Source organism: Trichechus manatus, unplaced genomic scaffold (assembly GCF_000243295.1).
Source record: "Trichechus manatus latirostris isolate Lorelei unplaced genomic scaffold, TriManLat1.0 scaffold00050, whole genome shotgun sequence".
NCBI classification, from domain to species: Eukaryota; Metazoa; Chordata; class Mammalia; order Sirenia; family Trichechidae; genus Trichechus; species Trichechus manatus.
In genome coordinates, this window is record NW_004443986.1 from 15,248,510 (window position 1) to 15,275,372 (window position 26,863).

Genomic DNA, 26,863 nt, shown 5'->3' on the forward strand with positions numbered 1-26,863 from the left:
TTGTATTTTAAATTGCTTTGGGTAGAATTGTCGTTTTCACAATGTTGAGTCTACCTATCCATGAGCATGGTATGTTTTTCCATTTATGTAGATCCCTTTGGGTTTCTTGCACTAGTGTTTTGTAGTTTTCTTTGTATAGGTCTTTTACATTCCCGATTAAGAGTTAACATTTATTAAGAGCTTAAAGCCAGTTGCCATTGAGTCATAGTGACCCCATGTGTGTCAGAGTAGAACTGTGCTCCATAGGGTTTTCAGTGGCTGACTTTTTGAAGTAGATCTCCAGACTTTTCTTCCGAGGCACCTCTGGGTGGACTCGAACTTCCAGCCTTTTGGTTAGTAGCTGAGTTAGTTAACCATTTGCGCCACCATGTGCTAAATGCTTTACAGAGAACCTTTCATTTAATTAATCACAACAACCCTATGAAGTAGTTGTTTATTATTATTTTGCAGATAAGGGAACTGAAGTGCAGACAAATTAAGTAATATGCCCAAGGACACACAGATATTAATGGTAAAAAGCAGAGGGATGGGGTAAGGTTCAAACTCATCTCTGTATTACTCTAAAGTCCATGCTCTTGACCATTGTGCTATCTCATGGGGACTATGTCTTTTTTCGTTTATGTCTCCCCAGCATCTAGCATGGTTCCAGGTAAGATAAACCTCCAATAAGAATTGAATTCAATAAATAATTGAATTCACTAAATATGTCTGGGCCCCCTTTGTCCCTGCCATGGTGGATGATTGCACACTCTAACAAATATGCGTGCAGAGTCACTGAATCCTGTTCTATGCTGGGGGAGCAAAAGACAGACAGAAGCATGACACAGAAAATGCTCATTGTGGCAATTAGCTCAGCCAATTAAGAATTTTCTGGGTAATCCTGACATCATAACTGTGTTTAAATATATGGGAGCAAATGAAAAATTAAGTCCTTCATTTTTTTGCCATATAAACACAGCATGTTCATATGTGAATAAAAATGTCTCTGCCAAGAATGATACCACAATGCCACACTATTCTTGCTTGTTATGTTTGTCACCATAAAATAAACCATATTTACATGATTATGTAGACGTATGCTTTTCAGAAGTTTTAGATTCAGATTTTATAATAGTAATAAGAGCTGGCAGTTACATGGCACTTACCATGTGCCAGGGACTGTTCTAAATTCTTTACACATGTTAACTCCTCTAATCTTCACATAATAATGCTCCTTAGGAGGTAAGACCTGAGGAAACTGAGGCACAGGGAGGTTAGGTGATTTATCCAAGGTCACACAGCTAAATAATGAAAAAATAAGGATTTGAACCCAGATAGTTTTAAAGACTACTTAGTACTACAGAGCTATGCTTTTCTGAGTATTCGTTATATGCCTCATTCAGTCTTTACCACAAACCTGGGTGAAAGAGAATTGTTTTGTCCATTTCACTAAAATTCAGAGAGGCTTAGAAATTTGTCCAAGATAGAACAGCTAGTCAGCTGCAAAGAGCAAGACAGGTGAACAGTCTCTCATAGTATTCATTGCATCCTTACGTGCTTCCAGATACATTTTTTCAATCTCACGTTGAATTTTTTAAAATTTATTTTGTACACAATCCATGTTAATGATAGAAAAAACAGAAAATACAGATATGTAAAAAATGCATAATCTCATTGCCCAACTATAAACCGGTTGCCATAGAGTTGTTTCCAACTCATAGCCACCCTATAAGACAGACTAGAACTGCCCTATAGGGTTTCCAAGGCTGTAATCTTTACAAAAGCAGACTGTCACATCTTTTTCCTGTGGGGCGGCTGGTGGGTTTGAACCTCCAACCTTTTAGTTAGCATCTAAGCACTTAACCACTCTGCCACCAGAGCTCCTTTGCTCAACTATAACCACTGTGAATGTTCTGGCATATGTCCTCCAAGCTTTTCTATATATGTAAAGTCTTATGTTGGGATTAAACATGCTTTGTCAATTATCAAAATTTTCTTGCCAATTTTCAATGGATAAACTGAGTCTTTAGGTTTCAAAGAATTACTCAGCTCTGTAAAAATCAAACCAAACCATGGCAAATCTAGCCTACTGAGAGAGAAAAAAAAATTATATTTGATAGTGCTTTCTCCGCCACATCAGAAATGTTCTTTTAACCACTAAATCCAAAGTACTATATTTAATAGTCAAAAAGAAAATGTATTTGGTATTATCCTAAATTTGGTTATATGAGATTGAAAAGGTTTCAATGTCTTGTTTAAAAGGTAAACCGGGGTCTTTTCTGATAGAATGACATATTGCATTGGGCAAATCTGCTGTAAAATACCTCTTTCAAGTAAGTGTTAAAAAGCAACGATGGCACTTTGAGGACTAACGTGCGCCTCACCCAGACCATGGTATTTTCAGTCACCTCATATGCATGTGAAAGCTGGACAATAAATAAGGAAGACTGGAGAAGAATCGATGCCTTTGAATTATGGTGCTGGCAAAGAGTACTGAATATACGATGGAGTGCCAGAAGAACGAACAAATCAGTCTTGGAAGAAGTACAGCCAGAATGCTGTAGAGCATTCTCATGGCGAGACTTTGTCTCATGTACTTTGGACATGTTATCAGTAAGGACCAGTCCCTGGAGAAGGACACCATGGTCGGTAAAGTAGAGGGTCAGTGAAAAAGAAGAAGACCCTCAACGAGATGGATTGACACAGTGGCTGCAATGACGGGCTCAAACATACCAATGATTGTGAGGATGGCACAGGACTGGGCAGTGTTTCATTCTGTTATACATAGGGTCACTATGAGTCGGAACAACTCGAAGGCACCTAACCACAATAACGGTCTTTATGGGAACAGATTGCCAGGTCTTTCTCCCACAAAGTCGCTGGGTGGGTTGGAACTGCCTTCCTGTTAGCAGCCCAGCACTTAACCTTTGGTGTCACCAGGGCTCCTTAGAGGTAGGCATTATTATCCCCATTTATAGATGAGGAAACATGCACAGAGAAGTTACTTCCCCAAGGCCACACAGCCATGGATTGACACCAGGCCATGTGACCTCAAGCTGCAACGAAAGAGGTGACTGCAAGAACTAGCCCTGAGACCAGTCTTCAGATTCTCATGTTGCTAGTCTGTGTCACCTATGCCACCAAACATAGCCCCTCAAACAGGCCAAGCTCTGCTTTTGTGGGTCCCTCTACCTGGAACATTCTCTCCTCCTCGTTCTTCACATGCTCATTCCCTACTTTGGGCTTCAGCTCAAATCCTGCCTATTTCTGACTTGCCTCTTAAAAAGCTTCCCCTGTCTACCTTTCTCTCTATCCTGGTAACCTCTTTATCTCTTCGTACTTTCTAAAACGTGCAACTGTTTTTCTCGGTCACTTATTTGACTTTGTGTGCTTGTATTTTTTTTTGCTTATTTGGCTTTTTATCTCTTTCCCTGGTAAAACGTAAGCTCCGTAAGACCAGGGACCTCATAGTTCTTGTTCACCGTTCTTTCTCCCCCACCTCCACGGTGCCTGGCATTAGTAGTTCCTCCGGAGACATCTGCTTACGACTGACGACTCTTCTGGAGGAAGAAGGGAAAGTAAGGGAAGAGAGTGACTCTTCAGCATCTTAAAAACAGCAACCCCGCTCTGTGCTTGGCTGAATGAGGTTTGTACTCTGCCGTCCACATGAAACAGCCAAACGGGGACAGGAATCTGAGGTCAGCTGCTGAGTGTGGACAAAGGACACTGTCTGCCCTGCTGGAGAGGCCCAGCGTCCAGCTTATTTGGCCAGATGTTCTTGGGAGTTTTTCATCGTCGCCTTTGGGTCCATGACCCTGGCCCGTGGCAGGGGGGCCTCCCTCGCACTTTGAAGATTTGTGATGAGGGAGTAGGGGTGTGCCCCTAAGTGACTTTCGTGCAATGTGGAATTCGGCTCCCAACAGCCTCATTTTTTAGCGACAATTCGAAGCCTGGTTTTGTTGCCCTTTTTTTTTCTTTCTGATTTTTACTTACCTGAGCTCACAGACTTGCCTGTTTCTGAAGGCAGCTAGACACCAGGTTGACTGAGCATCTGGCGCTGATACTGAGCAGGTTCTTTCATTCTGTGAAGTCTGCTGGGTGTGGGCTGCTGGGGGGTGAGGCTTTTTGAAAAGAGGAAGCTTTCTCTAGTACAGACTCCTTTTGGAGCTTCCTTTGAGTATTATTTAGTAGGAGCGAGATTGCTGGAATGGCTTGGAACGTGAGTACTGCTCCTTGTAGGAAAGCTCAGGAAAAAATGAGCTTGGACCCTAGGGTGCGTGCTGGCAAATCCTGCCCTCAGTTTCCGCAGGCGTTGACTGTTACTGTTGGTTTCGAATGAGAGATGTAGTCTTCATCTCGCCTTGTGTGGGATGTGCCCTTGGGGGCTGTGTTTTGCAGGCAGCGAAGTTAAGGCTTGCCCAGAAAAATAACATGTTTTCCTTGCCTGGTGCTTGAGCTGTTTGCCTGGTGACTGGCTGATGGGTGGTTTGGGGGAGACAGAGACGTTGTCCCGAGGACTTTTTGTGTGTGTCTGTGTAAGTGTTGTTTCTGTTTCCTTGGAAACAGTAGACGACAGATGGGGAAATCACAATGATACTACTGCTTACAACTTGTGTTCAAGGTCCTCGAAGCATTTCACAAACATTAACTTGATGTCACTATTTAGATAATCCCATTACTTCAAGGAAGCTCTGGTGGAACAGTGGTTAAGTGCTACAGCTGCTAACCAAAAGACTGGCAGTTCAAATCCACCAGCTGCTCCTTGGAAGCCCCACGGAGCTGTTCTACTCTGTCCTATAGGGTTGCTATGGGTTGGAATTGACTCGATGGCAATGGGTTTGGTTTGGTATAATTTTAAGAGGTGTGTCCGGTTGGAATCTACTGGACTGAAACATTTTCTTTTCATCACTTTGAGAACACCAGAAATCCTTTGATGTACGTATCGCAAAGGTGGATAAGAAAACTGAGGGTTTCGGAAATAACTGAGGCTTCTGCCACCCTAGTCCGTATTCTAATTGCTTCCCCCTGCTGTGTTCCTTCAGAGGCACTTAATGGAGAAGATAAATCAAAGCCATAGCTAATCAAGGCTATCTTCCCAACCTTGATGGAAAGTGCTTTTCTGAGATGAAGAATGCTCCACACATAGGGAAGTAGTGGTATACGGAAGAGATGTTTTCATTAAACAAAATTTTGATTACTTATAAGCATTGAAAAAACTAAAAATCTGACTGGCTTTTCACATATATATACCTTTTCACACTGGCTTTCAGAAAAATAAACAAAACCAAACCCATTGCCATGGAGTCTATTCCAGCTTATGGCGACTGCGTGTGTTGCAGAGTAGAACTGAGCTCTATAGGGTTTTCTTGGCTGTAATCGTCACAGAAGCAGATCACCAGGCCTTTCTTCCACAGCACTGCTGGGTGGATTCAGACTGCCAACATTTTGGTTAGTAGTTTGTGCTATCCAGGGACCTTCTGGGACAGAGGTCTCTGGTTATGAAAAAGCCTTGCTTTCACTTACTCTCTTTCATAGCACTTTGCTGAAACCTTTTTTTTTTTTTTAAGTGCCTTGAGTTAGGAAATGTTGCTAATATTAAGATGTCATCTCTCCACTTTCCCACGTGGCAAAAATTACCAGATCTTTGATTACAATATGACTTTCTTTTTTTCATAGCCGACTAACTCTTCATGCTCTATTCAGAAATAATTTTATTAAATTACCAAGTGGGATATTTTGAGAATGAAGACAAAAGGGAAGGAAGAAAAGAAACAAAAATAGAGAGAGAATAAGGAAGAAAAGTTGAAGGGAAAAGAGTGAAAGAGAAGGAAAGGAAAGGAAAGGTGATAGAGGAAAATATAATTTGCTAAGGAAAATTTATTGACAACAGGAAAAATAATTCAATTTCTTTTTAAAAAAATTTTTATTGTGTTTTAGGTGAAAGTTTACAGGGCAAAAATTTATACACAAAGCTCAAAATTTTATACACAATGTATACACAAATTGTTTTGTGCCGTTGGTTGCAATCCCCACAATATGTCAGCACTCTCCCCCTTTCCCTTTCCACCCTAGGTTCTCCGTGTCTATTTGTCCATTTGTCCTGTCCCTTCCTGCCTCCCGTCTTTGCTTTTAGGCAGGTGTTGCCTATTTGGTCTCATATTCTTGATTGAACTAAGAAGCATATTCTGTCTAATCTTTGGCTGAAAGGTGGACTTTGGAAGTGACTTCAGTTCTGAGTTAGCAGGGTGTCTGGGGACCATAGTCTTGGGGGTTCCTCCAGTCTCTGTCAGACCAGTAAGTCTGGTCTTTTTTAGTGCATGTGTGAATTTGAATTTTCTTCTACGTTTTTCTCCTGCTCTGCCCAGGACCCTTTATTGTGATTCCTTTCAGAGCAACCAGTGGTGGTAGCCAGGCACCATGTAGTTCTTCTAGCTCAGGCTGGTGGAGACTGTGGTTCATTAGCCCTTTGGACTGTATTTTCCTTGTGTCTTTGGTTTTTTTCATTCTCCTTTTCTCCGAACATGATAGGACTAATAGATATATCTTAGATGGCCACTCGCAAGCTTTTAAGACCCCAGACTCTATCCACCAAAGTAGAATGTAAAACATTTTCTTTATGAACTATGTAATGCCAATTGACCTAGATGTCCCCCGAGACCATGGTCTTCAGCCCTCAGCCCTAGTAACTCGGTCCTTCAAGGTACTTGAATGTGCGTAGGAAGCTTCTGTGACTTTGCCTTGGTCAAGTTGTGCTGACTTCTCCTGTATTGTGTATTGTCTTACCCTTCACCAAAGTTAACTTGTCTAATATCTAGTTAGTGACTTCCTCTCCCCAACCCTCCCCTCCCTTGTAACCATCAAAGATTGTTTTTTTCTGCGTAAACCTTTTCTTGGGTTTTTATAATAGTGGTCTCATATAACATTTGTGCTTTTGTGATAGACTTATTTCAGTCAGCATAATGCCTTCCAGATTGATCCATGTTGTGAGATGTTTCATGGACTCATCACTGTTCTTTATCATTGCGTAGTATTCCATTGTGTGTATGTGCCATAATTTGTTTATCCATTTGTCTGTTAATGGGCACTTAGGTTGTTTCCATCTTCTTGCTTTTGTGAATAATGCTGCAATGAACATGGTTGTATGAATATGTCAATTCATGCGACGGCTCTTATTTCTCTCAGATATATTCCGAGGAGTGGGATTGCTGGATCATATGATATTTCTATTTCTGGCTTTTTAAGGAGGTACCATATCATTTTCCACAGTGGCTGTACCATTTTACATTCCCACCAGCAGTGCATAAGAGTTCCAATCTCCCCACAATCTCTCCAAATTTGTTGTTTTCTGTTTTTTTTGATTCGTGCCAGTAATGTCAGGGTGAGATAGTATTTCATTGTAGTTTTGATTTGCATTTCTCTAATGGCTAATGATCGTGAGCATTTCTTCATGTGTCTGCATTGACTGCTGACTGAAAGGTCGGTGGTTTGAAACCACCAGCAGCTCTGCAGGAGAAAGATATGGCAGTCTGCTTCAGTTGAAATGTACAGCCTTGGAAACCCTATGGGGTCACTTTGAAGTTGGAATTGACTTGACAGCAGTGGGTTTGGTTTTGCTTTCTCCCCATTTAATGGACTTTCATCCTTTGGCAAAGATCAGCTGACCATAGGTGGATGGATTTTCATCTGGGTTCTCTATTCTGTTCCATTGGTCAGTGTGTCTGTCGTGCCAGTACCAGGCTGTTTTGACTACCATGGCTATACAGTAGGTTCTGAGATCAGGTAGTGTGAGGCCTCCCACTTTATTCTCTTTCTTCAGTGCTTTGATTATCTGGGACCTCTTTCCTTTCTATATAAAGTTGGTAATTAGTTTTTACATCTTGGTAAAGAATGCTGTCGGTATTTGGATTGCACTGTATCTGTAGATCGCTTTGGGTAGGATTGATATTTTCACAATGTTGAGTCTATCCATGAGCATGGTATGTTTTTCCATTTTTGTAGGTCTCTTTTGGTTTCTTGCACTAGTGTTTGGTAGTTTTCTTTGTATAGGTCTTTTATGTCCCTGTTTAGATTTATTCCTAAGTATTTTATCTTTTTAGGGGCTATTATAAATGGTATTGTTTTCCTGATTTCCTTTTCAAAGTTCTCTTTGTTGGTGTATAGGAATCCAGCTGATTTTTGTATGTTGATCTTGTCTCCTGCTACTTTGCTGAATCTTTCTATTAGTTCCAGTAGTTTTATTGTGGGGTCTTTTGAATTTTCTATGTATAGTATCATATCATCTGCAAATAGGGACAGTTTTACTTCTTCCTTACCAATTTGGGTGCCCTTTATTTCTTTTTCTTGTATTATTGCTGTAGCTAGGACTTCTAGCACAATGTTAAATAGGAGTGGTGATGAAGGGCATCCTTGTCCTGTTCCCATTCTCAGGGGGAATGCTTTCAACCTCTTTCCTTTGAGAATAATGTTGGCTGTTTCTTTTGTATAGATATTCCTTATTATGATGAGGAATTTCCCTTCTGTTCCTATTTTATTAGGAGTTTTTATCAAATGCCTTTTCTGCGTCGATTGAGATGATCATTGATTCTTTTATTTATGTGGTAGATTACGTCGATTAATTTTTTTAATGTTGAACCATCTTTGCATACCTGGTATGAATCCCACTTTGTTGTGGTGTATTATTTTTTTGATATGATGCTGAATTCTATTGGCTAGAATTTTGCTGAGAATTTTTGCATCTATATTCATGAGAGACATTGGCTGTAATTTTCTTTTTTGTAGTGTCTTTGCCTAGCTTTGGTATCAGGGTTATACTGGCTTCATAGAATGAATTTGGGAGTATTCCTTCCTTTTCTATGCTCTGAAGTAGTTTGGGTAGTACTGGTGTGAGCTCTTCTCTGAATGTTTGGTAGAATTCTCCAGTGAAGCCATCCGGACCAGGGCTTTTTGTTGTTGTTGTTTTTGTTGGGAATTGTTTTGTTATCTCTGCAATCTCTTCTCTTGTTATGGGTCCATTCAGATTTTCTACCTTAGTTTGTGTGAATTTAGGTAGGTAGTGTGTTTCTAGAAATTTGTCTATGTCCTCTAGGTTCTCCAATTTGTTGGAGTAGAATTTTTCATAGTATTCTGTTATAATCCTTTTTATTTCAGTTGGCTCTGTATATAGTCAAAGTAGTAACCAACATTTCACAGCACTTTACAGTTTATGAAATCCTTTCCCAAATATCACCCCATTTGATCCTCTTAATATCCCATGAGGCAGTTAATGGTGTTGTCCTTAGTCCATTTTTATAGTAAGAAAAAGAATATTCAGAGATGTTAAGTAACTTGCCCAAGATCACGCAGCTAGTGATCTTCTAACATAAAATCTGGTCCCCTGGCCACAATGTTAGGTTTACCACAAATAATGTAGTCTTACAAACCAAGGTTAAAAGCAAAATAAAACCCTAAATTTAAAAAACAAACAAACAAGCCTAACCCTACTTTTAATACAATTAAAAGATTGCTATGTGAGTTAGTCAAGGTTTTTTGTGTAGTGTGTCTTGATTTGGCATCTTATTATGAGAAATATTTAGTTGGGAAAGGAGATTATATGGTATTTGATGTAGTTAATGAAACTGCCTTGCTTTCTCATGCCCTCTCATAGCACTTTGCTAAAACTACTTTAAAAAAAAAAAACAGTTGCTGGCTCGTGGAGTTGACTCTGACTCATGGCGACAGAGTAGGGTTTTCAGTGGCTGATTTTTTGGAAATGGATCACCAGGCCTTTCTTCCAAAGCACCTCTTGGTGGGCTTGAACTCCAACCTTTTGGTTTGCAGCCAAGCACATTGACTGTTTGTACCACCCAGGGACTCCAAAACTACTTTATGACCTTTAAATTCTACTTCCCACCATAGACTTCTGTATGGACCTCACCTCTCTATTGGACTGTCAGTGCTCAGAGGCAGGGATGGTTTTTGCATGGCCTTCATGCTCCTAGCATGGGGCCTAATGCATGGTAGGTGCTCAGTGACTCTGAGAGGAAAGAATGAATGAATGAGACCAGTGTCTTTGGTTTCTGATTCTATCCGCATGCATACCCAGGCTTAATTACATTTGAACAAGGTTGGCGTGACAGGTAATCAATCACTATCCTAGGCCACTTTCCTTGAAGCAGCCTGAGAAAAATGCCTCATGAAGAGTCCTTGAATTCCCTCAGTGGGCAGCCACAGTTTACACATGTGGATTTAGGGGGCAAGCCACTTGCCTTTCCCTTTATTCAGTCTTGCAGTAGAAGTATCTGATAGGCCGTCCTCCAGTGCCCCCTCTGGGTGCCGTGTACTCGCTTTCTTTTTCTTTCCCTCTCAGAAGAAGACAGGTTCAGGGTGTTGCCAAGGATCTGACCTACGGCCCCTGAGCAAAGAGACCACGTTCATATTTTGAGAAGGTTTCTGCGTTTTGGCAAGCAGGAGCATTAAAAATACCCTCTTTGCCTTCCCATGCTGATTTGAGTGTTGACTGAAAAATGGTGCTGTTGTTTGGGGGCCTGAGCCCTGGGGGATAAAAGGAGCTGGTCCCTGCATTTGTTTATTAATGGCAGGGACTTTTGATGAATTGGAGTCTGGGCCAGTGTTAACCTCTTGTGGGTGGTGGTTCAAGGAAAAGGCCTTTTCTTTCCATGTTCTTTTTCCAGGGGGCTTAGTAGATTTGTAGGCTTTTGTGAGAGATTCTTTGTTTAATAGGAAGATGAGGAAAGATATTAAGGACTTTCCTAGTTTATTTGATAGTAATATACAGTCCATGGAAACAATCTACTGATCTCAAAATATAGTATATTTCTGCTCTTTAATATACAAGTTTAATGAGACGTAACTGTGATAAATCTTGTGCTGAGAGGCGGACTTAGATTTTTTTGTTCTGCCTCCTTGGGAGCTCAGTACCCTCTTCGGTGCTACATTAGGAGCTAGACATCAGTTCTGAGTCTTGAGCTGGTTGATAGGGATGAAATAATCTCTGTAATGTGTCTTTGTGTGTGAATACACACACACACCCACACAAACACACACACACCCCAACTTCTCAATAAAAAAACTAAACAGGCCAAAAAAAAAAAAAAAAAGAAAGTTAAAAATAAGTAAATAAATACCAAATAAATGCGCATAGTTATATATTTATAAATTTCTTTTTTTGGCCTATTAAATTTTCTTATTAAGAAGTTCATTAGGAGGCAAATAAATGTTCCCTTAATAAGTAGTCCATGAGCTTATGGCTGGCTGTTCATGCCAGCAACATTAAAACAGAATTTAGAAGCTTTTTGGCTTAGTGTTTTCTACTGTGAAGTTACACACACACACGCACCCACACATACACACACAGACACATACAGATACACACACACACCACTCCATTTGGTGGAACTATCCTCGGTATTAATATAACGTCAACGAGGCAATTATTAGCAGTGAAAGGCATCTGAGCAGGCGCCATATTTCCACCTTGGCCCAGTGCTTTCTTTTGCTACTGTTGAGACAACACTGCTTAAAACCATGTGGTGAGTTATCTAGAGAGTGGGGACTGCAGGCAGCCAAACTAGATAATTCTTCTCAAAAAAATCCAGTGTAGCATACACTGACGTACTCATCTATCTGCTGTATGGCTGGAACCTGAAAGGGTACGCTTAGTTAAAATTTTGGCAAGAGCCTCCTCCCCACCCTCACACCAAGTAGGAGTGATAATTTCACATACTTTTTTGAATATTCATCAAGTTTTTATCGGCAATGAATCTAGCCTTGTCCTAAGCTTAACTGTGACTGAGATTTTTAGAGTTCTTTGAAAAATATGCAAAGGTAGATATGCATTTATTTCCTTCTTTTCATTGCCTCTCTGGTATGCTTTGTTTTTATTTTCTCACTCTTCATATTCTCTTACTCTTATCTGCCTTTTACCTCTAAGCCAGGTGGAGTGGGGTAGAGGGCAGTGGGTGCACATACTATTATTACTCTTCAAAGGCTGAACGGTTGGCAGTCGGGGCAGGAGTCTCAGTTGTTGCACAACAATGCCCATTCTGCGCACTGCAGATTATTTCACATCCCTGACCCTGCTGGCTAGATGCCAGTGGTGACCCCTAGTAAACTAAACCAGCTAAAAAATGTCCTCACATATTTCCAAATCCCACTGCAGGGCCAGGTAAGGAAATGATATCTTCTCTCGGAAGGCAGATGAAGCTATGCCTTCTGCTAACATTTAGAAAGGGAATCTTATTAGAATGAGGACCGAATCTTCTGATGACATAAGATTTTTGCCTTTCCATGGCCTGTAAGTGACCTGATAGTGCTGTCGAATGTCCAGACACTTGGCATTCGTGAGCATAGGGAAGCAAGTCTTTGAGTATATTTTTACCCTGTATCCAAATGACAACATGAGCTGTAGGAGGCTCTGAGCATAACTGCTGGTTACGTTAGAATAGAACTTGGGAATGCCTAGGTTTCTGTTGGAATTTAGAGGAAAAAAAATCACCCAGGTTGATAAAATAATTCTCAAATGTCTTTCAAGTCAGTAATAGTCGTCATGAGATTTCATAGTAAATGTTACCAGGTCTGGCAGGAAGCAGGTAAGTCTGGCATGATCACCACTGAGTTTTAATACAGTCTCACATTTTTGAAAAATTCTCAGGTATTTTGTTTGAGTATTATTTCAGCCCACCCATTAATTAGGTGGACCAAAAGTATATTGTTGCTGAAGATGTAAGAATACTCCTATAAAGATAGAAAACAATTCTATCTAATAAAAATCAATTTGAATGTATGAAAAAAACCCCAAGACTAAAAAGGTGTGAATTTCCACATATTTTAAAATATTCATTTTATATAAAAATAGTTTCAAAACCAAAGGCATCCAAAATGTATAAAAATTATCTATAGGCAGAGTAGTCCCATTTACGAATGCGCTATAATTCTAAAGAGACAAATTTTACTATGATTGAGACAAAAAGGGGAAGGGAAAACTGTACGGCTGACTTTTTCTTAGATTTTCTGAAGGAAGCTGCTTTTTACCAATATAAAGAATATAACCAGTTGTGCATTCAATTTCCTTCCTATCATAACTTTTCCTCTCAGGATTTATGGGGCAATTATTTAAATTGCAATGAAGGACTTTCTGGAAAGGTAAAGCTGACAATGTCAAGTTAAACAGCTGCCTGATCATCTTTTGTTCCAATTTTACTTCTTTTCCCTTTCCTTCTCTTCCTTTCCGTTCCCTTCCATTCTCTTCCCTTCCCTTCTTTTCTTTCCAGTTTGTTAGTACTGGGAGAAGGTGAAAGGAAAAGTGTTTGTACCTTTCACCACGTTTTCTGAGGTTATGTTCAGTCCCTTTAGAAACCAGCGAAGTGATTTGGTTACATTCAACATTTCCTTCAAAAACCTGAGACTCTCTATGCTAGTGTTTTGCTAACCACAAGCATGTCAAGGAAACTTTTCTTAGAGATGGGCTGTGTCCTGCAAGAAACGTATTATACTAGATGGAAGCAACAGGAGGAACAATAACCCAAATACACACACTCACACACACGCAGTGACTTACTCAACATTGCACCCCTAATGCCTAACACTGGTGCTTAACAAGTATGTGCTGAACTACTGAATCCATAGATAGGGAAGTTATAAGACAAGATTGTCTGAAACAGAAGTAGAAATTAGCCAGTAACTTTGAAAAGAGGCCTCATACCCAAGAAACATATGGAAAACCTAAAGAAAGAAAAAACTAAAAGAAAAAGGAATCTAACGCATGAAAACCCAATCCCAATGGAATGTTTTTCCATACACAGTATAAACACCACATAAATAAAACCGCAAACCTCTGCAGAAGTGCATGGGAGGACGTAAGCCCCCAGCACTCTCTCCTGTTAGGGCCTCCTTTGGGAAGGAAGACCCGGGTTACTTTCCAGAGAAAAGGCTGCTTGGAAATTCTTCCTCCTGGGTCTGATTCTAAAAGAAATTTTGAATGTCCCTTAGCATCATGCTTCCATAAAGGTTACAGCCAAGAAAACTCTATGGAGCAGTTCCACTCTGACATGCATGGGGTCACCATGAGTTGCAATCGACCCGATGGCAACAAATTTGGTGTTGGTTTAGCATAACACTGTGTGATAAACAATCCCAAAATGCTTTCCCATTCAGGTTGTAGGATTCTGAACTTTTGGGATACGAGTGGATGAGGGTGAACATCTTTTAAGAACAGTGAGCTTCTTCTGATTTGAACAGAATAATAATATTTAACAGCGGTAGTATAAAGTTCAGGACTTTCAAAGGAGAATTCTGGCTGTAAACTACCCGGTAACGCACCTCATTCATGCCAAATTCTGGTGAAATTTTCACCCGTGAAGTACAGACAGACCTCCACCCGACTCTTGGGCTTGTTCCCTGTGTAAATCTCTGGTTTGAAAACTTTGTACAGCATTCAGGCGTTTCAAGCTTGAGGGCTGAAATGTCACTTTTAAAGCAGGGTTAAAAAGGTCACACAGCTGCAAATAATAATAGCCCAATGAAATTCAGATTCTAACTGCAGCTCACTTCAAGAACAACACAGAAACAGGAAACAAGCCTACTAGATCTTTTTACCAGTAAAGCTAGTAAGAACACTGCTGATAAAATGAGAGAAAGTCGAAGAGAGAGACATACAGAGACAGACACGGAAAGACACAGCACACATAACAAGACAAATAAAGACACACAGAGAGAAATAGACATTCAAAGAAAGAGACGTAGATGCACAGGGAGAAAGCATACACACAGAAAGATGGAGACTCACAGGGATAGCCCCGCAAAATAATTTTCTTGAACTGAAATTCAACGGTGTTTATTTTTCTAATTGAAACGATAATCGTCAGGTTTGAAAAATAAATATTTGAAGCAAAGGATTTATTTTTCTCTTATTTTGCAGTTGGCTTCCATTAGTTATCTTTTCAAATAAATACCTCTTTAAAACATTTTAGACCTGTTTTGCAGATAAGCAAATGTGGCAGTAAGAGGTCTAATATCCCTCCCAAAGAAAGAAAATCTGAGCCCCAAATGGAGTATGTAATTCCTTTCCAATATCCAGTCATGTATGGGGAGAGCCATCCTGTATCCTTACTTGTGAAAAAATTTTTAAAAACATTTTTATATATTCAAAAAAAAATTGTTTTTAAACCAAATCTGTTTCCGTTGAGTTTATTTCAACTCTTAGAGACCTTATAGCACAGGGTAGAACTGTCCCATAGGGCTTCCAAGGAATGGCTGGTGGATTCAAACTGCTGACCTTTTGGGTAGCAGCTGTAGCTCCTTACTTTTGAAGTAGAATCAGTCATCTTAGAGTAGGACAAATTTAAGAGGGTGTTTTTGGTGAATTTATGTTGGGCTATTACTGTGTGTGGCTCCTTGCCTTTCTGCAATATGTTGAGAGAAACGTTTTTTTTCCCCAGAAACACAAAGTAAAAATTGGCTATGCCCTTAGCTAACTTACTTAGTAAGCACCTTTGTTCCTGCAGAAAGTAGGGCTGAACGGGAGTGTCACACAGTGTGACTGACTCAAGATGCTCCTGTTTGTCTGCTGTCCTTTCTACTTCAGGAAGAAACCATTTCCTCTCCCAGAACCTTCTCAGCAGTCCAGTAAGCTCAACAAGGTACCCAGGTCTGTCAGATGTGAGTCCTGCTAAGAGGCCTCTTTCCACGATCACTGCAGGGCAATGAATGCTGACAGATGTTAGCATCACTATTAAAATTCAAACACCCTTTCTGATCTGTAATATATTCATATCTAGGTTAGCAATATCAGAGTTGACAGGGGGCATATCAATATAATTTTTAATGCTCATTTATATTTACAATTTCAGAAGAGTACATTCCAAACTTTCAGATTGAAGACAGTTTTAGTGTCTTACTATTCCAAATCCCATACTAGTCGCTGTACTGTCTGCTGCAGTTGGCAGGTGTTAGTGCCATTACAATAATATTGGAGTTTGAGGTTCATGAATGATCAGTAATGGCTTCCTATGATTTAGATGCGGAAGCATCACTCTTGGCTGATTATACCAAACCAAATAATGTAGATTTTTCCCTCTGGGATCAGTTGTTGCCCTTAAATTTATAATATGTATTTCTAGTATTTTGGGTAGAGTATCCGAGTTTTTAATACTTGCTTTTTACTATATTTGTCCTTCGTGGAATGCTGATTCCAAGTATATCCCTAAATGCCTGTCAAAGCATTTGAATGGATTGCGTCAGCCACTGTGGAAAGTTTCCATTTTAGACCAGGAGGGATTTGTGGGGTGAAATGCCAAACAATGAAGCAGATTCTTGCTCAGTGCAAGGCCAGAGAAGCCCAGTGGCAGTTGAGGGTTTGAATTGTAAATCAAGCCTGTCATCTCCTTGTCAACTACGAAAGACCTAGACTGGCTTTACACGCTATTAGGGTTTTTGTTTTTAGGGTGTTGTGTTGTTTTCCAAAAATTCTAAGGAAAATTAGACTCATGAGGCATTCATTTTATGTGAGGGTTGAATCTGAACTTTGGTAAAAGGGAAATGAAAAATAGTACTATTTAGAAACAAATGATAATATTCACCATGATTACAAAGTTATGAGATCGCTCAATGTTTCTCAAAGGGTGGTCTCTGGGGATCGTAAGTGGCCTGCAGTGGTTAATAGAGGAGTCCCTGGGTGTCGCAAATGGTTGAGGATTCGATTAGTGACTACTAACCAAAAGGTTAGTGATTCAAACCCATCCAGAGGCACCTAGGAAGTAAGACCTGGCAGTGTGTTTCCAAAAGGTCACAGCTTTGAAAACTCGATGGAGCAGTAGTTCTACTCTGCACACGTGGGGTTGCCATGAGTCAGAATTGACTTGATGGCCGCTAACAACAACAAATGGTTAATAGACTGGGCTTTACTGATTTCAACATCTATGCAAATTTAACATACTGAACTTAGTAATGAATTAATATATTTACATGTGAAATTTAGTGAAAACTAACTTCACTTTGTTTTCACCAAAAGCAACTTTGACTTTTTTAAACCTGATGAGATTTCTTCTCTGACCCTAACTGGGAATAGCTGGAGTCATGGCCCATGCAGTGTTATGTCTTGCTGAAAACTTGGTGCTGGACCAAAAAGCTTGAGAACCACCACATTAGGAGTAAAGAAAGGCAAGTTGTTTGGGGTGGTTTGTTGCAGGTCACATCCTTGAATACTCTATAGAGCAGTTCTACTCTGCACCCATGGGGCTGCCATCGGAATTGACGCAACAGCATTGTGGTGATTCAGGATTCATTATTCATCCCACAAATATTTATTGAACGCCTATTATGTAACCTCCATGCAGTGGAGCTTGCAGTATGGTGGTTGCCAAGCAAAACTTGGTTCATTAAAAAATACCAGCCAGTAAAACAAATGAATGGGAAATGAGAGGACGAAGCCCAACTTTTTCGGACCGAGTACGGTACAACCTGGCTAAAATCACGTCGGAGTAATTAGCTCCCCCCAGATGGATGATAAAAGAATATATGCAGGGCTTTAGTAGGAATCTGTTGGAGAGAATAATTATTACAATATGTGCTGGAAAAGAACCATAATAACGGATCATAAAAATAGACCATGGCTCTTAACTAATTCATCAGACCAGATCATACTAGTTGACAAAAGTAATGAAGCCTACGTGGTAGAGAGGTAACATTTAGGAAAACTACTGTAATCACCTACACAGACAGGAGTGAGCAAACACATGCTCTCTGCAGAGGGATAATATGGGAACCGCAGAGCGTCAGACTAAAGCAGTTGGGGTTCACATACTCATATACGCATACCCACTCACCTCAGAACTTATTAATAACTTAAAACCGCTTTTATTTTTGCAACTGCCGTTTTACCTGAGGAGTTTTATCCCAATATTGTGTTGCCAAGACATATTTGGTCTGCGGGATCCATGTTGTTGTTGTTAGTTGCTGTTGATTCGCCTCTGACTCATGGTGACCTTGTGTATAACAGAACAAAATGCTGCCCGACCTATGCCATCTTCATGATTGTTGGTACGTTTGAGGCCATTGTTGTGGCTTTGGTGTCAATCCATCTCACTGGGGCTTTCCCTTGTTTTTCTTGGCCCTCTACCAAACATGATGTCCTTTTTATGACATGTCCAAAGTAAGCGAGTGAAAGTCTTGCCATCCTTACTTCTAATAAAAATTCTGGTTGTATTTCTTCTAAGACTGATTTGTTCATTCTTTTGGCAATCCATGGTATATTCTCTATTCTTTCCCAGCATCACAGTTCAAATGCACCAGTTCTTCTTTTGTTACCTGTCAGTTTGTTGTACTGCGGTGGCTTGCATGTTGCCATGATGCTGGAACCAATCGCTGATATCTCAAATACCAGCATGGTCACCTATGGTGGACAGGTTTCAGCAGAGTCTGCAGACTAAGACAGACTAGGAAGAAAGACTTGGTGATCTACTTTCAAACATTAGCCAATGAAAGCCTTATGGATTGCAATAGAATTGGATCTATGGCATGTAATAAATTGATCCCCTTGTGTTTAAAAAATAAAATAACAGAATGATAATAGTAACTTGGTATAATGTATTGATGTGTGAACTCTAAGCTAGTTGAGGGTAGACTCTGTATTTCTCAAATTGTATCCCCTGATGCACAATTTCTGTTGCCGACAAAACTCAGTGATATCAAATTAGATTATTCATATTGCTGTAAATAAAATAACCACACCATGAAGACTCAGTAAAACAGAGTAAATCCGTAAGGCTAAACCTTGTTCCATCGCCAAGCACCAGCATCATAATCTAATTCCATGTTATTTTCTGCAGCTTATATGCAAATTGTAATCAACAATTAAGATAAGGTAGCTAACAATGATATCAGACATAGTTGCTAACCTGTCGCCATTATTGGCTTGAATGTATGGGGGTAGTCGGCATTTTGATGGACTAGGTTTGAAATAGAGTTATGGTTATGGTAGGAAATAACTTTCTCCCCATCTTTGCTCACTTTGACACATCAATGAATCTCTTTTAACCTTCAGCAGTAGGATTTCCAATCTTGACTAATTCTGTTGGTTGGACGTTAGTCTAATTATTACCATTAATTACTACTTTCAGATGTAGGCCATAGACACAGAAGTGTGGAATTTTCCCATTCTACTTTATGTAATCTCAATATTGGTTAGTAAGAGTGACATTCTTTCATCACTTTAGCAACTAAAGCTCTTAAGTGGTGTCCAAGAAAGGCTCACCTTATAGCAAATTCTCTTATAAATAGGGAATGATTAATATTAGGGGCAGGTTTTAATAATGCTTACCCACATCTTTCCCACACCAAACACAAACAGACCTTTCTGCATAATTTGAAAATATCTTACAGGCCCCCTAACTGATCAGTATGACACAGGATTGAGGTAGCTGAAGAATGAGATCCATACCCCTCTTGTAAAGGAGGGGAAATCGAGGCCTGCGGCAATTAAGTGATCTGGCAGTGGTCACTCAGATCATGCCCACAGAGACAGAGTAGTTCCAGGAAAGCACTGAAAAAAAATTTACTAGAAAAACAAGGCATATTTAATAAATGGATAACCCAATTATGCTGCTGTTTATTCTATCTTGGATCAAAATCATTTTCTCAGCATTAAAGTCACCCTTTATTTTGAGACTTAGAAGTAAGTTGTCAGTATTCACAGGGGAGAGGACAGATGCTCTTCGATAAGTGACGGTAAAAGCAAATGAGGAATAAAGTATGAGAAGTTATTCTAATTACTTTCCTTAGACAAGGGCAAGTGGAAAAAGAGTCTGAGTATCTTCCTCGAAATATAATAACAGTAATAGAGTTTAAACAATATTCTTGATACAGTAAAGCTGTGAAATTATTCTAAGTGACTGTATTTATAGGTGATCAGTGGGAACTCATTTTAAATTCACAGAGAAAAGAGCTTCTCTTTGTGAAACTTGTATGACCGTATGAGTAATAGTGGTGTGAAGAGTGTTTATATTTTTTAAAAATTTGTTATGTTTTTAATATTTGACTGGCGGTGTTAGCTAAGGCAAATGTTTTCACTTCATGTTTCAGAAAAGTGAGAGTATGCATGTATTTGCCCAAATAATACCTGTCAAATACATTAGTATTTTAGGGGAAAGATGTACAGAGTAGAAATTGATTTTTGTTGCGAGATAATAGAGGTCCTTTCAGACAAAGGGTGACTATTCCATGAGTTGAAGCAGACCCCCTTCTTTCACGGGCACGGGTGCCTTGGGGGCCCTTCTGGGATCATCTACACCTACCCATTGCCGTCGAGTCGATTCCGACTCATAGTGACTCTATAGGACAGAATAGAACTGCCCCATAAGGTTTCCAAAGAGCGGCTGGGAGATTCAAACTGCTGACCTTTTAGTTAGCAGCCAAATGCTTAAACCACTGTACCTCCAGGGCCTGCACCTACACCTAGCATTATTTTAAGGAAGCAAGTTGTTTCTTGTGCTCCAAGGAAAAGCAGCACATTTTAGATCAGCGACAACAGCCATGGTCCATCAGCAGCACATTAAACTTATATCAACTCAACTCTACAAATTGGCAAAAAGAAAAGTATGATTTAAATTGTGTAACTTAAGTTTGCATAGTACTTCTTAGGGTATTTGGTAAAACATTATGTTATTATATAGATTGGTAATCACAAAACCATATATACTGTACTTCTATTGGCTTTTGGGGGGGATTTGCAAAGGCAATTTTGACTACACTCAATTTTTGCCTAATGTCCTCACCTTAGGACTTAACTCCTACATACAAAATGACTACGCTGTAGTTTAACAGGTAACTGAGAGAGTGACATAAGGTTTTCTCCCTGCAAAGCTACTCTATTCCAGATAACTCATCTAGAGCAGCAGCGTTATTTTAACATTCATTCCAAATCAGCTTGTAAACCCAAATTAACGAAATTACCAAGGTAATTTTTTTTGCATTTTCTGATTTTTATTTACTCTCGTATAACCGAGATAACTCTTGTTGAGGGGTCATGAAGTGCCTGAGATGAAAGGGCATTTAAGCCCATGGGGGAGCCACCAGAATCATTTGGTAAGTTGACTCCAGTGCTACTTCTGTATCCCTCAGTAACACTGAAGTTGCTGGGGTGCAACGTTTGATGTGTCACTCAGGGTGGGTCCTCACACTGAGGATTACCCAGTCATGCCCCCCTCTCTTGCTGTCCTAAGTCGCCAACCCCAAAGACTTTCAGCAGGACCCAAAGAACGCCAGTGCACAGTTTGCCTCAAAATCTTCCTGCACAGATGGGGGTTTACTTGGTAATAACACCCCCCGGATGGTTTCCATGGGCAGGACTTCTGCTACAACAGCCTTGTGGTATTTTTCTTTCTCAAAGTCAATATGCACTTAAGAAAGCACAATAGGAACTCAGAGTGTGGGGAGCCTAGTGCACTTCAGCAAGGCAGGACCCGGTGTATATGTCAACATTTTTCTTGCCTAATTTAGGAATTGGGGGAGGAAGAGGGCTTTCTCACGTTCCTCAGGTAGAAGCAGGAGATATTCATGCGTTTCTGTTTTCCTTCCTCCCTCTCCCCGTGACCCTTCAGATTTATGAGGAATCCAAGATGAATTTGGAGCAGGAGAGGCCGTTTGTCTGCAGTGCCCCAGGCTGCTCCCAGGTGAGTGTGAGGATCTTTGGCTCTGGCTGGCAGTGCCTCCCACCCCTTCCCCAGGGAAGCAACTCTTATTTTACAATCCTGCCTCCTGTGGGTGATTCTTCTTTAGCAAGATACCGCTCACCACCATCTTATAATCATCACCATCTTCACCATTATGGTTATTCTCCTTTCTGAGTAGTTTGAGCTACTTCTGTCCCAGCCCCTCACATACGGCTGAGTTGGCCATTTCTACCCATAACTTCCTCCTGGAAGTCAGCCAGGCTCATCCTGCCTACCAGATGTGCAGGACTGTTGTTTCAGAAAGGGGGAAGGAGGCTGCCTGCTTTTACAATGACTGTTTGAATACTGGGCCTTTGAATTGATGGTGAAATATTTTACTGTCGTAGACTGAATTTTATTCTGTTTTGTTTTCCCCTTTGAATAATATAGCCTCCCTCATAACTCTTATGAGGGTAGTGGTGGTTCAGTGGTAGAATTCTCACCTTCTAAGCAGGAGACCCAGGTTCGATTCCCAGTCAATGCACTTCATGCACAGCCACCACCCATCTGTCAGTGGAAGTTTGCCTGTTGCTCTAATGCTGAACAAGTTTCAATGAGCTTCCAGACTAAGGTGAACTAAGAAGAAAGACCTGGCGATCTACTTCCGAAAATCGGCCAGTGAAAGCCCTGTAGATCGCAAAGGTCCTATCCAGTTGTATATGGGTTGCCACGAGTCAAGGGCCAACTCCATGCCAGCTAACAACAACATAACTTTTCTAGAAGCCACAGTTTTCCCATTTATCTGAACTTTGAGATGGACAGTTGGTCTGCTGTGCTGGATTAAATCTTTTTTAGCCTCCAATGGTACCTATCAAGTGGAATTGCTATGAGGATTAGATGAGTTAATGCCTTTAGAGTGTTTTGTACAGAGCTTGCACATAGTAAATGCTCAATTAATGTGTTGTTGTTGCTGCTGCTGCTACTGCTACTATTATACTAGAATCTATCTCTTTGAAAGGAACTGGAAATATCCATCACCTAAAATCAAAGTTTTGCATTTTACCTGTAGAACCTGATAGTGACTTTCTCCACATTTGACTCTCGGGTTATCTCCACATTCTGGTCTTCGGAAAATTGAGGCCAATGACTGCATGTGGCTACTCTCATGCCAAAATCTTCACTTTAGCTTAGACCTTAGAGCACAGGCATGTTTCCAATGTGGGCAGTTAGGCTCTCTTTCCCTAAATTGCCCAGTAGCTTCACGTGAAATAAAGTCCCACCCTCGTGTATGTTTATATGGTGGGGTTGGTACTACAGAACAGTGTCGAGGAGTCAGTGAAGAGGGTGATGCCACATGAAGACCCTTCTTATTATATCTCCTCAGAGAGTTTGTAGAGGGTTCTTGGAACCTTCTGGAGGGAAGATGATATAGAAACATTAGATATTATTGCTGATGCTGCCTTGAGGGATTGCTGATGTTGTCAGTAGCTGATGGAGCAACCAGGATCCTTCAAGTCCCAGCAGGTTCAACAGGAGCTTTTGTGTGAATGTTTATTTCCAACCCATAAATAAGAAAAGCAGAAGATAAAATTATTTTAAAGTACAGTTATTTCAAAGCAAATTGGTTTTGGAGGTCATTTGGAAATAGGAAACACAGATGGGTTGATAAGTAACTTGGAAAAATCCTGCTCAGCCAGGACTAGCCGTAGTGAATGCAGAAAATTGCCTTATCTAACTAAGGGAAAACAGATCTGCACTCAGTTTCTTTAAAGAGAAGTCTCTACAGCCAAAGGGAATCAAATAATTTGAGCAGTGTGCTTTGCTTTGACTCTGGAAATGTAATGTTAAATTTTATTCAGTTCAAGTCACTCAACACATTGTTCTGACTTTACTCTGTGCAGGCACTGTGGTAGCCCTGGGAAAAAGAGCAGCACAGTATAGTCCTGTCCTCATGGAGCTTCTGGTGTACACATCAAACATGTAACCAAATGATTAATTGATCGATCAATTAGTTAATTATAATTTTCTATGAAGGAAGCCACCTTGCAAGGGTATCATAAACCAAAAAAAAAACAAAAACAAACAACCAAAAAAAAAACACACCAAACCCATTGCCGTCGATTCCATTCCGACTCAAGTGACCCTATAGGACAGAGTAGAACTGCCCCCATAGGGTTTCCAAGGCTATAAATCTCTACGGAAGCAGACTGCCACAGCTGTCTCCTGTAGAGTGGCTGGTGAGTTCAAACTGCTGACCCTTTGGTTAGCAACCAAGCGTTTAGCCACTGCACAATCAGGGCTCCTTGAGTATCATTACCAAAAAAACCAAACACGTTGCTGTCAAGTCGATTTTGACTCATAGCGACCCTATAAGACAGAGTAGAACTGCCACATCGAGTTTCCAAGGAGTGCATGGTGGATTTGAACTGCCAGCCTTTTGGTTAGCAGCTGTAGCTCTTAACCGCTATGCCACCAGGGTTTCCAAGAGTATTATAGAGAGGTTTATTTTACTTAAGGGCTGGGTAACGGGAGGCTTCTCTAAGGAGGGGTCGTTTAAGGCAATGGGATTCTCCAGATTCCAGGGTGAGTTAGGGTGCCCAGCAGTGTCAGAGTTATGACTGACAGTAGAGAAGATCACTTCAAGGAAGTGGTTGTTACCCGTATCTAATATTTAAATAAGTCAGAAAAAAGAGAACTGTGGACAGGTTATTGGGCTGGATGGCAAAGTATCCCAATCTTAGCACTATCACCACTTAGGGCTGGGTAATTCTTTGTTGTGGTGGGCTGTCCTGTGCATTGTGGGACATTTAGCAGCATCCCTGGGTTCTACCCACTAGATGCCATTAGCACTCCCCAGTTGTGACAACCAAAAATGTGTCCAGACGTTGCCAAGTGTCCCCTGGGTGGCAAAATCACCCCCGGTTGAGAACCACTGCTTTATGGTTTGCGTGTTGGCTTTACCCTGTCTTCTTTTTGGGTCCCTTCCCTTTATGGGATCACCTACTTCTAACTGATGCTCTCCTACTCTATTTTATATATTGCTATAAGCCATCTTAACTCCTTTTTGGAATCAAGCGGGGTATAAATAAATAAATGCCACAGAGATGCGGTCACTGGTGTCAGACGCACTAGAGCGGGGGCAGTGTGAGGGCTGAGTAAGGCTGTTGGACTTGGCAGTTGGGTGCTTACTGGCAACCTATGAGAGAGGAGCAGGGGTGGAGGCCAGATTGCAAGGGATTAACGTGTGTGTGTGGGTGGGAGGAAGTGGAGGTGGAAAGTATAGAGGACTCTTTCAAGAGCGTTAGGCAGTGAAGGGAAGCAGAGTGATCTAATGGTAGCCTGAGAAGGAAGCAGCTTGGAAGAGATTCTTTTTAAATTAAGGTGTAGCTGGGCTAGCTTTAGTCAAGAGCAAGAGACCGGTGAGAGGGAAAGAGAGAGAATGCTAGCGTGAAGGGCCATAACTGAACAGCAAATCCCAGAAGACAAGGAATGTAGAGGATCCTGTGGAGGAGTGAGGGCGCTTATTCTGAGACATATGGGAATAGGAAGAGAATTCAGAGGTGGAAGTGGTGATAAGGGTTGAAGGAGTATGTTCTGAATGACCTTGAACTTCTCAGTGAAGGAGCAGGTCATTCTCTTGAGAAGGCTTATGGACTACAGCAATGCTTGGACAAACGTATGGGAATTGTATCTTATTTTCAGGTACAATTCCAAGCTACCCCCAACACGCATTTAGATACAAAGATGCATCTAAAACTCTCTGTCTAGGGTACAGGAAAGCTGGTAATAGGGAACCCAAGGTTGAGAAGGGAGAGTACTGACATGTCATGGAGTTGTTAACCAATATCATAAAACAATGTATGTACTATCTGTTTAATGAGAAGCTAGTTTGTTCTGTAAACCTTCATCTAAAGTGCAATAAAAACAAACAAAAAACAAAACAAAAAAAGAATAATATCTTTGTAAAACTTATATTCCCCCCCCAAAATAAATAAATAAAACTCACTGTCTATATTTAATGTGAAGTGTTTCTTTCTTTCTTGATATGCTGTTTTTAAAAGATGGTGCGTCTTTCAAGTGAGGAAGTATTAGAATCAAGGAAAAGTGGTAGCTGCTCAGTAGTGTCCAGGATTCCCTGGTGGGGTATTAGGAACTCACAGTTGAGCCAGTTACTATGATCATGACATTGACTTTAGCAACATCCCGTAGCCTGGGATGTAGAAAAAAAGGTGACTGATAATAGAAAAGGGGAGTAAATATGCATGTCAGTGCTTGCATTGAGTTGGGGGCATTGAAAGGATTTTGCCTCCTTTCTCTCTCATTGGAAAGACACTTGGCTGTAGTAGAAACAATCTATGATACATGGGAGATTTTTGACGCTGCAGCTTCTTACACGTCTTTGTCCCAGAAGTAAAGAGAAACAAGCTTCTCTTGATCTTTCTAATCACCCAGACCCCAGTGGTAATTTCACTTTTTCCTCTCCATTAACCATGGTTTGAATCCCAGTGGCCTCTGTCAGCTCTATATTTGTTGTAAACTGTACATTTTGGTTATTTAAAATTTGCTGCTAATTTTCCACCTAATTTTTTAAAAAAGCATGGGTGTTCTGTAATGTCTCTTTTGGAAGGTAATTATAGTTAATATTAGGCATTATGGAAATGATTATTATTATTTAATAAGTATTCTGGTCACTATCCTATTTGGGGCTATCTTTTCATGAAGCCAAAAATGGTTTATGGATATAAAATGAAGGATATTACCATATTGTTTGTTGTTATATATATCACAGAAAAAAATTTGATAAGGCTTTTGAAAAAAGACTAGGAAATTTAATCTGTCTCTAAGTCATAGGTAGTGGTTGTATCACATATTTGATGTGGTCATTATATAGTGTCAGAGAATATCAAGAAAATAGATGAAACAGCAGCAAAAGGCCACATGTCATTATAGAGTAAAAGTCTATGTATTCAGAAATTTGACATATTACCTTTTTTTTGTGAATTCTGTGCTTTCCAAATCATACAATACAAATGGCAAGTAAACATGTGGTATTTATGTGAAGATCTACTTTTATTATATCCACAGATTCAGCCCAGTAAATTCCCTCATTCTCATGAAAACAAGATCATGCTATTTTCAGAAAAGATTTCTACCACATTATACAATGGTGACTGAAACTTACACTGACTGGCCTGAGATACTAGGAAGCTCCAAAAGATCATCTAAATTGTCAAAGAAAGATT

At 40.3% G+C, this 26,863-nt stretch overlaps 1 protein-coding gene across 2 annotated transcripts in view; it reads left to right on the forward strand.

The window, feature by feature from the left end:
- Positions 1 to 26,863, forward strand: part of CREB5 (cAMP responsive element binding protein 5) — a 467,421-nt gene that overhangs the window by 65,022 nt on the left and 375,536 nt on the right. For both annotated transcript variants that reach the window (XM_004377489.2, XM_004377490.2), the window contains exon 2: positions 21,570 to 21,641. In XM_004377489.2, coding sequence (XP_004377546.1) covers positions 21,570 to 21,641 — 72 coding nt within the window. The remainder of the gene's footprint in view (positions 1 to 21,569; positions 21,642 to 26,863) is intronic.